The sequence below is a fragment of the Pan paniscus genome, chromosome 4 (assembly GCF_029289425.2).
Source record: "Pan paniscus chromosome 4, NHGRI_mPanPan1-v2.0_pri, whole genome shotgun sequence".
NCBI classification, from domain to species: domain Eukaryota; kingdom Metazoa; phylum Chordata; class Mammalia; order Primates; family Hominidae; genus Pan; species Pan paniscus.
In genome coordinates this window covers 47,752,051-47,765,767 of record NC_073253.2, presented here as the reverse complement: position 1 = coordinate 47,765,767, position 13,717 = coordinate 47,752,051, and the positions used below count along the sequence as shown (strand labels likewise).

The window sequence follows — 13,717 nt, the reverse complement described above, 5'->3', positions numbered from 1 at the left end:
ACTTATGTGTTCAAGGAACAGAATGGTGGTCAGTATGGTTGAAGCATAGTGAGTGAGGGTCATGAGTGTTTGAGATTGGAGGGGATAGATAGGACACAGATTATGGTAGGGCTTTTTAGACCATGGAAAGAGGGGTTCGAGTTTTATTCTTAAGGTAATTAGAAACCATTGATGGGTTTTAAGCAGGGATATGACATGATTTGACATGTTTTAAAAAGATCAGACTGGCTGCTGTGATAAGTGACATTGATTTCATAAACTTCTGTTTTCACCATTAGCAAGTGCCATTACTTAACAGTTGTTAAAATCTTAGTTCTGTATCATATTTGTATATATAGTCATTAATGGTCAAAATGTTCTCTAATAGTATAAGTGGAAATGAAGAGTTGTCTTTTTTTCCTTGAAAGCTCTTTTCGTTCTGAAAAATTTTTTCTGTTTTCAAATTCTGAGATCTTATATTTCTTCTAGTTTACATTCATATTAAAAATAATACATTCCTTAATGCTGAAAGTAAAAACTGAATTTAGTGATGCTATAGAAAGATCATTCAAAGTTTTTTTGAAGGTTTTTGTCCTTTTCGTACCATGGCATAAGTAAGGGCTCAATATTTTAGATATATTTTCTTAGGTAAACTTTCAGCATGATAATAATAACCCATTTCTTAGGGTTGATATGAGGATTAAGTTACTACCTCAGTTGAATTCGATGCTATGATAATTGTTGACTGTTAGGAACTCATACTCATACTCATCTGTGTTTTTCAATGACCAAGGTACAGTTGATTCTCATTCTTTGTGAATTCTGTATTTTTGAATTCACTTAGTAAGTAAAATTTTTTTGAAATCCCCACATCAACAGTTGGAGCACTTTTGTGGTCGTTCGTGGACATACACAGAGTGGTGAAAAATTGGGGTTTGTCTATTTGCACGGAGGTCGAAATCTTCTTGTTTTGGCACTCAGGTGGTAAACAAGCACGCAGTCTGTTTAGTGCTATGTTCTTTGAATTGTGCTTTTTGTTGGTGATTTCACTGTTAAGATGGGCCCACAAGTGTAGTGCCAAACTGCTGTGTAGTGTTCCTAAGTACAGGGAGATTGTGAAGTGCCTCATGGAGAAAATATTAAATACATGTATTAGATAAGCTTCATTCAGGCCTGAATTGTAGCGCTGCTGGCTGTAAGTTCAGTGTTAATGAATCGACAATATATAACAGCTAAGGTGTCTTTAAACAGAAGCACATATAAAATAAGATTAAATATTTTATTAGTTAATGTAAATGTGACCAGAGGCTTGTAGGAACTTCACCCTGTATTTTCCCTAGGAATAATGGTTCAATATTCAATAATTCATTGTTCACGGAAACTATAGAACGTAGCTATGTCAGGTAATGAGAAACAGCCTGTCTTTTAGGGTCAAGTTTAAAAGTGGCTAAAATATCCAGACAGTAAAATATATTTCAAATTACATTTAAAACTAATGTGACCTTACTTTAATAACTCAGACATATATATGACTGAAAGTTTGGAGTCCCTAGTCTCCTTTCATTCTTGTTGAGTTAGTTCATTCTTTTCAAGATTAGAGAATGGTAGCTTTGGATACTAATAGAAAATATGTGTTCTGTGTGTTTTTTTTCTTCTTTCGATAGCTTGGTGTTTCACTTAGCAGTTTGGGAGCTATACCAGCAGCAGCACTAGACCCCAACATTGCAACACTTGGAGAGATACCACAGCCACCACTTATGGGAAACGTGGATCCTTCCAAAATAGATGAAATTAGGAGAACGGTTTATGTTGGAAATCTGAATTCCCAGGTAACCAATTAAAGAAGAAACAAAGCAGCAGTAGCCCTTATTCTTTTTCTCTTCTTAAAAATCATATCAGTGGATACAGTAATATTTACCTGATTTTTTAAATGGATATATTTTATCAAAGTGTCACTTTGTTCCCTTAGACAACGACAGCTGATCAACTACTTGAATTTTTTAAACAAGTTGGAGAAGTGAAGTTTGTGCGGATGGCAGGTGATGAGACTCAGCCAACTCGGTTTGCTTTTGTGGAATTTGCAGACCAAAATTCTGTACCAAGGGCCCTTGCTTTTAATGGAGTTATGTTTGGAGACAGGCCACTGAAGTAAGAAATCCTAAACAAAGAAATTTTAATGATTTTGAAACATTTAAAGTATTTTTGATGTAATTAAGGCTTTTTTTTTCTTTTTAATAGTAATTGGCAATTTGTGGAAAGGAAGACTTTGTGTTAAGTATAAATGAAATACATGAGATACTTACCATTTTAGTCTTTAAATTCCTTTATTTAGAGACATTTATTTTCTCATTTTCTATTTTCTAGGGTCTAATTCAGTGTTAACATTATTTATATACCCTGCATAACGGTTGTAGATCTTTTTCCATAAACTTTAATAGTCAGGTTGGTTTTACATTATGACACTAGACTAATTGAGCAACTTAACAGGTGGGTTGAACTACAGTACTTCCAGTAACAACTGTGGTAAATTCAAAATCTACAGAAGGAAATTATAAGTGCCCAGAAATGTTTTAAACCAGAAATTTTGACTTTTAAGGTTTGCTTACATCCTTGTTTGTAAAACGTTGATAATGGCCTTCGAGATACTCCAGACCAGAAATTCTATTTCATGCAGATTGTTGAGGCAAATACAGTTTTGCTTGAATTTCATAGATTGCTTTAGTTATACAATTTGATCAGGATTTTTCTGTTAAGGATAAGTTTTTAGTGGGTACTTGTCTTCTCAGTGTGGAAGGGGTAAAGCAAGACACATAATATCCATTCATGTGCATCAGAGAAGTCACTCTTACCTAGTAGAGGAAGAGTTTTATCAGATGCCTTGCACATGCAAAGCTATGTCTAACTCAGCCATGGTTCAGCGTTGGTTAAAATGGTGTACATAATATGATGATATACAGGTAGCTTACCCTTCTTCTAGAGTGTACAGGATATCAGTAAGATCTTTTGATTTGAAAATAGAAATGATTCATTTTCATATTGGTATCAACATTTTAATTTATTTTAATTCTAAGCTATGGAAAAGCACTTAATCTAGTCTGTTTGAATTAAGTTAGCTAGGGTTCAATTTTTCTTTTCTCCCTGCTTTTGGTTGTATTAGCAAGGAATGATAGGAAGTGGGGATGAGAGATTAATCATGGTTTTGAGGTTGCTTTTGGTTATTCTGTATATCATTCTTACGTGCTTCTGAGATGTCCTCACGTTTATAAATATGTGTATCATATAAATGTGTGTTTCATGTTTTATAAAATGTGGTGTGTATTTGTGATATGCTAATATTTTTAATTTAGAATAAATCACTCCAACAATGCAATAGTAAAACCCCCTGAGATGACACCTCAGGCTGCAGCTAAGGAGTTAGAAGAAGTAATGAAGCGAGTACGAGAAGCTCAGTCATTTATCTCAGCAGCTATTGAACCAGGTAAGTACATAACGTTGTTACATAGGTCATAGTTTAAAGATCATAGAATCTTAGAACTGGAAGGAATTTTAGAAATCATCTTGTTCAGTCACTTCATTTTACAAACAAGAAGACTGAAACTCAAGAAATAGTAAGTAGCATACTCATGTCAAAGAACAACTTAGCCCATATTTTATCTTTTTCTGTGATACTGAATTGAGGCACTTTAGTCTGAGCTAATCAGCTCTGTATTTTCATAGCAAAATCAGTGCTCAAAAGTGATTTGCTGAAAGTAAAAATGTTATTGCAAGGCTAAAAAGAGTACATATATTTAAAACGTTACGACTCAGCAGGTTTACTTTTCCTCAACATTTTAATTTTAGAAGTAGAGAAGAGAACCCGTGATTTAGAAAAAAATACAGATACTGTATTTTAGTAAGGTAAAGGAACATCTATTCAAACTTTTGTGTTGCTAATGAAAATAATTAAAAAACCCATTCTAAAAACATCTAGGTGGTTTACATATGAGCAGATTTTCTAAATCAACACTTAGAATTTAAGCTTCAATTCTAGCAGAATAAGTGGAGAAAGGACTTAAAATCACTGTCACAGGAATTACAGACATGTTGTAATCGTACGTTACGGCAGCAACAAAATATTACGAACAGCTGTTTATAATCATCTGGTTTATATGTACTGCTGCAGGGTGGCTGCACTCAACGAGTTTATGCAATGACTTTCTTGGATGTTTCTGAAGGAGGAGGATGTACAGAGAGTAGGCCCCTTGCACTATATGTGGTACATTCCACTTGTGCCTGATTATTAACTGGGATCTTTAATTGTTCTGAGCTTACACTGCAAAGTGATTTTTTCCTCCCAGAGTCTGGAAAGAGCAATGAAAGAAAAGGCGGTCGATCTCGTTCCCATACTCGCTCAAAATCCAGGTCTAGCTCAAAATCCCATTCTAGAAGGAAAAGATCACAATCAAAACACAGGTGAGAATTTCTGCTGTCATATTTAAATTTTATTTTAGTTTTGTATTTAAAATATTAAGATTTTATGAGTTTTCGTCAAAATATCAGAAGTTAGAAATTTTAGTAGTGTACACCTGAAGTGTGGTTACCATTAAATATTGTTCTAATTGTAATACTGTAGTTGAGAATGAAATTTTGTCTAATGATACTTAATTTTTAAATATTTGAACTTATCTTTATTTTTTGAAGTTAGTTTTGTGTCTAAAGATACTCTATTCCAGATTTTTCTAAGAGTAAACTAGTCTTTATATAGAAGTGACAAAAGCTGTTTTCATTCTTCATATTGAGAAAAGGGAACATCCTTAGTGACCATGCTGAAAATAATTGCTCAAGTTGCAGCTTTTTTGTTTTGTTTTCCCAGTCTATTCCAAGTTTGGGGAGCACCACCCCAGATCTTTCACGCAATTCCCTATTTTCAGTACCACGTATCCAAAGGAACACTTTGAGTCCTTGGTATTGCTGGTGATAAGAGCCTCCTCTGCCCACTTTTGGACCTGAAACACAGGAGTAACTTGCAGTTTCAGCTTCTGTTTTAGTACTTTGCTTAAGCTCTGTTTATCTTATTTTTGATCATAGCTTTGTCCTTTTGATTTTCTTTATCTGTCATTTCTTTGTCTTTGGTATAAAGGGGACCTTAAAATGCAAACTTGGCAATACCATCCTAATTGGAAGTACCCTAAAGATCATTACTAAAGTTACAAATTTTGTTGTCTATTTTAAGGTACGGAGGGGGCTGTTGTTGAAATGTGAAAGTATGTATAGTGGATCCTAATTGCATGTTATGTGTACATACGTACTCCTATGTATGTCTTGAGAGAGCAGGGAGGGAAGAGTGTATCTGTGTATGTTGGGATTTTAAAGAAGAGGAAAGGATTTGGGGGAGGGAAAAGGAACCAGTTTGTTGTACATTGTTTTACCAGCAGGCTCAGTTTACTTTGTTTTTGTGTGTATGTGTGTGTTGATCAAGGAGATTCAAAGAATGAGGAAAAATAGGATGTTTCTTTCTTAGATTCTAGTAAACAAGTATACACCAGATATACTAGTGTATACTTGTCTATTCTTAGTTTGCAAAATCTCCTTTGGAATATGGTTTTACTGCGTTTATCCAAGGACTTACAGTAAGACACTTTCAGAACCAAGTGAAGGAGGTTGTTTCACATACAAGAATAAGGCAGTGCAGCAGAGGCCAGAGTCAGGAAAGGATAGTGGAACAGAAGCTGCAGTGATACTAGACTGTGGATATTTCCATATGTTGACAGGATGTGGTGAGGGTAAAGGAGATCAAGGAAATAATAGAATTGGGCTGAAGAGTAATATTACAACTTCTTTTCTGAGGAAGACTGATGACCTGGATCTCATATTGTGTTGATTGTAAGAGAGAGCTAATGTCCAAGACTGGAACAAGCCAAAACTTGATGATGAATAAAATTGTTGTTTCTTTGATGATCTAAGTGAAGTTTTATGTGCTTTATGTAGATATGTCTATACAGATGTACACACAATGTCTGTGTAGCATTAGAAATAATGTATATATATTCCTTTTTTTTTTTTTCCCCCAAGATGCAGTTTCAGTCCGTTGCCGAGGCTGGAGCGCAGTAGCTTGATCTCGGCTCACTGCAACCTCCACCTCCCAGGCACAAGTGATCCTCCCACCTCAGCTTCTTGAGTAGCTAAGCCACAGACACGCACCACCACGCCTGGCTAATTTTGTATTTTTTGTAGAAACGGGGTTTTATCATACTGCCCAGGTTGGTCTTGAACTCCTGAGCTCAAGCGATCCTCCCGCCTTGGCCTCCAAAAGTGCTGGGATTATAGGCGTGGTATACATGTTCTTAACTGACATATATACATACATACATACTTTTGTCAGCATATTCTGTTTTTGTGCATGCATGTGGAAACATGTAGCCTTAAGTTCAAGAACAAATACAAAAGAGAGAATGAGTTATCTTTAAATGAGAAAAAAAAAATTCCTTACCTAAAAACATTTAACTTACAGATTCTGACCTGGAAGGATCCCACTATCCCCCAGAAATCAGGAAGGGAATGATAGGCCTTTCTTGACATTTCCTCCTCTGCTAGTGGGAGTTGTTGTCCTTGAATCTCACCCTGACCTATTAGACTTAGCATGAGCGTGGGTTGCAGGAACCCTTTAACTTAAAGGCCCACCTTCTACTTTTTCACCATTTTCAAATGCTTCTAGAGCCATGCTTCCTACCTCCCAACCCTCCCCCACAGCCTTTCCCTGTTCCTTCCGCTTCTTATGGTTAGAGAGAGGAAGGGGTTTCTTGTCACTGTGACCTTGGCTAGGACTAGGGAGGTATGTTTCCATTTTATCCAAGTTTTGATGCCTGTTTTATTTATTGAGACATAGAAAAGATGGATAGTACTATAATTGTTATAATTTTAAGTAACCTTTATAGATTAGCACAGGAACTGTAAGACATTTTATAATATTTTAATGGAAAACAACTGATTTACAAATGAACTTTGATGCAGCATAATGGTAAGTTGCTGGTTTTTTACAGTTTAATTTAAAAATAAGATTTTGCATTATTCAGAATAATACAATTTCTCGTTAAAAATGAGAGTTAATGATAAATCTTTAGTTAGATTAGATCTGCTCTTGACTACTTTTAGCATTCTTAATCAGAAAACTACTAGCGGGTAAGATTGACGTGAAAATATTTAACGTCACAGTTAAAATGTAATAATTACTCTTAGTCACTGTCTTTTGACATCTCAGTTGCAGGGTAAGGTTGGAAGCCAAGTGATCAGTGCTTTTTATTATTAACTTATTTATGAGAGTTATACTTAATTTTTAAAAATAAGTTTTGCTTAAGGTTGGAAAGCATTGCTTTGAGGAAAACAAAAGAATTATATTTTTAGCAAGGACAACTTAAAACAGAAATCTTATAAGTAAGACTTTTTATTAAGTATGTAGAAGCAAAGGCACTTTAAAAGATTACCCTATGTGGATATCTGTAAATGGACTAATAATGTTCTCAGTTTTGCAGTTTTGCCTTAACATCTACTCCTTAACTTTCATGGCTCTTAAGTACTAGTGATAAAGATTTCAGCAAGCTATGAATTATCTTCTTGTATTAAAAACATGGTATGTGATTTCTTATCTAGGGTCTTTGGAAAAAAATAAAATAAAAAATAATGTGGTATGTTGAACCAAGTGAGGCTAAAAAAAAAATATGGAATGAAGACAATTGTATATTATTTTTAAAGCCAAATAGTAGATGAGTAGTTTAAATGGAAATTAGCTATTGAAATTTTGATTTGTAATGTTGATGAGTATTTTAATCAGCATTTTGACTAACTGAAAAATGTGTTTAAAAACAAAAGATTTTGTTATTAATGAGGATTATTTGGAGGTTTTTCTGGTTTCAAAGCATACCACAAAACATGGTCTTTTTCTTTTTTCTTTTATTTTTTTGAGATGGAATCTTGCTGTGTTGCCCAGGCTGGAGTGCAGTGGAGCGATCTCAGCTCATTGCAACCTCTGCCCCCCGGGTTCAATTGATTCTCCCACCTCAGCTTCCTCAGTAACTGGGAATACAGGTGCATGCCACCATACCCAGCTAATTTTTGTATTTTTAGTAGAGATGGGTTTCACTATGTTTGGCAAGGCTGATCTTGAAATCCTGACCTTAAGGTAGGTGGACCTCAAGTACCACCTGCCTCGGCCTCCCAGAGTGCTGGGATTACAGGTGTGAGCCACTGTGCCCAGCCCAACTATATTTCTTTTACTGATAATTGTTCTAAATTTATTAAAACATGACTATCAAGATGAGTTTTAGCTGTATAAAGGATACTTATAGAAGTTCATTCAGCTTCCTTGGAATACGTACATAAGGATATAAAGTTTACATTTATGTTAACTTTTAATGATGATGACATTGAGAATTAAGATTTTTAAACATTTACTTTGTGCTAGAGAATACTATGCAGTTTTACATACATCATCAGTTGTAATCCTCATGACAGCCCTAAGAGATGCAGGTATGATTCCTACTCCACTTTATAGAGGAAGAAACTCAGGCTTGGAGAGGTTAAGTGACTAGCCAGAGTTCTCACAGGTAGTGTGTGGCAGAGCTGACTTTCAGAGCCAGATTGTCAGACTCCAAAGCTGTTGAGTCTAATCACTTTGCTATTTAAGTTGTGTACATCTGTTTTGTTACAATTTAATAAGTAGTTAGGATACCTCGTTATGCAAAAAATCACATTCTCAAAAAACTTTTTCAGTGAGAAAGGGGGCCTAGTCCAAATTGGAATAACAGTTACTTTTCCTGCAATTAAACGTTTCCTGCAGTTAAAGGTTTCTTTTCATACAGGTTGAGACTCACAAATTTGAAAATCTGAAATTCAAAAGGCTTCAAAACTTTTTGAGCGCTTTCATGATGCTCAAAGGAAATGCTCACTGGAGCATTTTGGATTTTTCAGTTGTGTGTTTGGGATGCTCAACCAGTTTTATACGTGTGTATATATAGAATGCAAATATTCCAAAATCTCCAAAAATGTGAAATTCAAAACACTTTTGGTTCCAAGCATTTCACATAAGGGATACTCAACTGGTAGCTATGATTATAGTTACAGCTATAAAATCAAGGCATTGCAAATCCAATATTTGATTATATCTAGTTTTAACTTATGAGTAATGATTTTTATTTTCCTGTCACAGTGGTGCTGTCATTAGGACTGTGCTTCCTTTTATATATTCTTTTTGTTTGTTATGACAGACAGCACACATTCACAGGAACTACTCAACCACGTAACCACTACTCCCTGTCATGATGTGTTATGACCAGATTACATGCAAGTCAACAGGGAAAAATCTTCTATACTGATTTGAGGCATAAAATGACTAGCAAAAGCCACATCTGAAAATATACGAAATAACTGTTAAATTCTTTGTTTCTGTCTCTGTTCTAGACAATGAAATATCCGGTAAAGTTTCCAGTAAATGTATTTCAGATTATGTAACTAAAGTATTATTTAAGAGAAAATTTTAAAATATTGTTAAATACTGTTAGGATAGATTTTAAATTTTCTTGTTTGAAAGATCGTAAATTAAGTTTTGATATTCTAACAATTTTTTTTCTTTAGGAGTAGATCCCATAATAGATCACGTTCAAGACAGAAAGACAGACGTAGATCTAAGAGCCCACATAAAAAACGCTCTAAATCAAGGGAGAGACGGAAGTCAAGGAGTCGTTCGCGTTCACGGTGAGTTTTAGAGAAATTAACAATAATTTTTTTTTTCCTCAGAGTTCTGTTAGTGCTAAGGGATAATATTTTAATTGGCTTCATTTGTTAAAAATCTGTTGTGGTTTAGGTTTTTAATGAGAGAAATTAAACCTTTTTTATTGTTTTAGTAATCTAGGATTAATATTGATTGCCAGTGATCTGAATCTGATGTCAGTGTGACTCATGAGGTTTCCAAACTACTCAGTTCAGCTTGTGTAGTATGAATAGCTTTGTTTAGCAGCTCCTTGTACACCTGAGCTATATAAAAATGTATATGTAAATGCCTGTAGGTACTATAAATTGTCTTCTGTTGGTAATTGTTGAAGAGAGAGAGGTCTTTTTGGAGGAGGTAGAACTATTTTAGTTATGAATTTATTTATTTTTGTTTTTAAAGGGACAAGAGAAAAGACACTCGAGAAAAGATCAAGGAAAAGGAAAGAGTGAAAGAGAAAGACAGGGAAAAGGAGAGAGAGAGGGAAAAGGAACGTGAAAAAGAAAAGGAACGGGGTAAAAACAAAGATAAAGACCGGGACAAGGAACGGGAAAAGGACCGGGAAAAAGACAAGGAAAAGGACAGAGAGAGAGAACGGGAAAAAGAGCATGAAAAGGATCGAGACAAAGAGAAGGAAAAGGAACAGGACAAAGAAAAGGAACGAGAAAAAGACAGATCCAAAGAGATAGATGAAAAAAGAAAGAAGGATAAAAAATCCAGAACACCACCCAGGAGTTACAATGCATCGCGAAGATCTCGTAGTTCCAGCAGGTTTGATAATGCTTAAAATTTTTACAAAGGGATTTGCTGATGACAATTGGAAACAAAATTTTTTACGGAGGGAGAAAAGGTTACTGTACGCAAGTGGAACCTGTAAAGTAATATAAGAACATTTTCTCCTAATTTCAGAGTAAACATTTCTCTAGCAGAGTGGGGAAAGAGATGATACTGGGCAACATTATTTGAAGAGTTTTAGCGATTCTTTGTAACTACTATTTTAATAGAATAATAATAATTGTTATTTTCTTAGAGGGTGGGATGGCAGGGAAAGGTACTTTTTTAAAAAAGCACATTAAGAATTTGCGTCTTAGGCTTTTTCCTGAACTTTTTTTGAATGGTGTGATTAATTTTAATATGTAAAATGATTGCTGAAGTTGCGGTGTTAGCCCTCTTTGTCACCTAAGTTAATTTTTATCCTTATTTTGTTAAGTGCATAACATTTAAATTTTTGTTGTGTTTTATTTTGTCAGTTTTAAGGGTTAGAGTTTTTCCTTAGGACTGTGATTTGAGTTTATTAATAGGTTTACTACCACCAGGTGGCAGCAAGTTGCCATAGTAACAGCTGTACAATGAGAACAACTTTTGAGATTTAAGATTATCTAAACCCACATCCTTTACTTCAGATGATACCATGACTGTAAATGGAAGTTCCTAACTTGTACTACACTGTCTTAAAAATACTAAATATATATATTAGCAAATTTTTGAAGATTTTTAAAGATGGTTTTTTAATAGAAAATAATTTGAGATAAAGGAATATATGTTTCCCATTTTTAAAACTTGTGCTTTAGTAGTTTATTTTTAATACCAGCCTTTGACTAGATAATAAAAGATAATCATAGACATTTATTGTGCACTTTACTGTATGCCAGACATGATGTCAGTAGACTTTTTCATGTCTCACCTTATTTAATCCTCACAACAGGCCTGGGAGAAGATTATTATCATCACTGTTTTAAAACATGAGGAAGCTGACGCTCTGTATGAGAAGTATAGTAGCCCTTTTCCTTTATTTTAGAGATTAAGTTTGAGAATTCTCTAGTACTTGTACTTACTTTTAAAAACTACCTCAGAAGCATAAAGTTGAAAGCAGTAGTATATGTTAAAACAAGGCTCAAAATAAACAGATCACTGCTGGATTTCAGCACATTGAACCACAAATTGAAGAATTAATGTAACCTCCTTTGCTGTGGGTACTGGTTTGAGCCTTGTAACCACACCTTTACTGCAAAGTGATTTTATTGATTCTGTGTCACACATGCCTTTGTGTTTCTGTGATTGTTTAGACATTACCTTTCACAGCACCAAATACTATTTTCATTCCTTTTTAATAACAAATTTACTTTTTTTGATGACATGGGAATGTTTAACTTTTTCTCGGGCCATTTTAAGTTGTTTGGTGTAGAGGAAAGTTCAAGTGTTCACATTCATTCCTAAATATATATGTATATAATTTTTGAAACAGAGTCTTGCTCATCGCCCAGGCTGGAGTGCAGTGTCATGATCTTGACTCACTGCAACCTCCCCCTCCTCGGTTCACGTGATTCTTGTACCTCAGCCTCCCAAGTAGCTGGGATTACAGGTGTGCACCACCATGCCTGGCTAATTTTTGTATTTTTAGTAGAGATGGAGTTTCACCATATTGGCCAGGTTGATCTTGAACTCCTGGCCTCAAGTAATCTGCCCTCCTTGGCCTCCCAAAGTGCTGGGATTACAGGCATGAGTCACTGCACCTGGCTCAAATACATTCTTCAGTAACAACTGGGGCCTTGAGAATAAAAGATGACTGACATTAGTTTATAAAGGCAGCAATTTGGAATGTTTCATGCTTTCAGAAGAGCTTGGTAAAGAGTTACAATTTCTTTGAATTTTTTTTTTTTTTTTTTTTTTTAGACTGTCACTTTGTCACCCAGGCTAGAATGCAGTGGCACAGTATCTGCTCACTGCATCCTCTGCCTCCTGGGTTCAGCGATTCTCCTGCCTTAGCTTCCTGAGTAGCTGGAATTACAGGCGTGTGCCACCACACTCAACTAATTTTTGTATTTTATTTAATAGAGATGGGGTTTCACCATGTTGGCCAGGCTGGTCTCAAACTCCTGACCTCAGGTGATCCACCCGCCTCAGCCTCCCAAAGTGCTGGAATTACAGACGTGAGCCACCGCCCCCAGCCAAGAGTTAAAATTTCTTGTCTTTTAGCATTTTTCTGCTTTTCAAATGTTCTGATTTGTTTACTAAATGGAGAATATTTTAACTGTTCAAAAAATAGTTAATATTTTTATTTCTAACATTGTCTCCTAATTTATACTTTTAAAGAAAATGATATTAAATAATTTTTTAATGCTTAAATTTACTGTCATTAAAGGTGATACCAAGAAAGGGAAGGAAAAAACAATATTTATTGAGCACCTACTCTGTGTCACACTCTGTGCTTTGCACATTACAGCTTTTATCCTAAATCCTCAACAACCTCATAAGACTTGAATTATTGTCTTTATTTTTCAGTTGAAAAAACAGATTAGGTTAAGTAATATGATCCTGGTTGTATAGCTGGGTAAAGTGTATAACTCAAATTTAAGTCTAAGTCTCACCAACTTTAGTTAATACAATTTCTTTCTCAAGTAATTGTCTAGATTGCTGTCTATGGAGACTTTCCTCTCATTATCGTCAGCTAGTAGGTATTAGACATCCACTTGTACATAGTGCTTTCTGAACAAATAAGTAAAAGAATTACACTGATCAAGGCAGAGCGATTTTGTGTAATCTTAAAGTCTGGAATACGCTGACATTCACATGCTTTGAAAAAAGTATTTTTGGTTCTTAGGCTGAGCTGTTAAGAGAATGTCATTGATGTAATCAAATAATGTATCTAATTTCCACATTAGAAGTGTAATTGTGGAGTGTCTTGGGAATAAAAGTGGGTAATGGAGGAGAGAGTCTTAGGTAGAGGTAGAATTGAGTTGTGTTCTCAGAGTTCTTGAGCTTTGTATTTTAATACATATTATATATACCGTGTGAGCATTTTTTATTTTAGAAATGAAAAACTTAAAATATTTTATTAGTCTCTTAGAATCAGTTTCCTGAGATGGTAAGGATAACATGAATTCCAGAGGATTTGGTTTTTTAGCTATGTGGTCACTGATTATCAGAACTTGTGAGATAGATCATTGGGTATGTCCTCGTACCATATCCCTTAAATTATAGACCTAGTGAAGTTCATTG

At 34.9% G+C, this 13,717-nt stretch overlaps 1 protein-coding gene across 4 annotated transcripts in view; it reads left to right on the top strand.

The window, feature by feature from the left end:
* Positions 1-13,717, top strand: part of SREK1 (splicing regulatory glutamic acid and lysine rich protein 1) — a 38,376-nt gene that overhangs the window by 17,967 nt on the left and 6,692 nt on the right. For 3 of the 4 annotated variants that reach the window (XM_008957581.6, XM_003806797.6, XM_055112342.2), the window contains 6 exons: positions 1,644-1,808; positions 1,949-2,127; positions 3,327-3,457; positions 4,317-4,431; positions 9,586-9,705; positions 10,121-10,489. In XM_008957581.6, coding sequence (XP_008955829.1) covers positions 1,644-1,808; positions 1,949-2,127; positions 3,327-3,457; positions 4,317-4,431; positions 9,586-9,705; positions 10,121-10,489 — 1,079 coding nt within the window. Of the gene's footprint in view, positions 1-1,643; positions 1,809-1,948; positions 2,128-3,326; positions 3,458-4,316; positions 4,432-9,585; positions 9,706-10,120; positions 10,490-13,717 lie in introns of those variants that run through there. The other variant, XM_024928823.4, reaches the window with a different exon arrangement.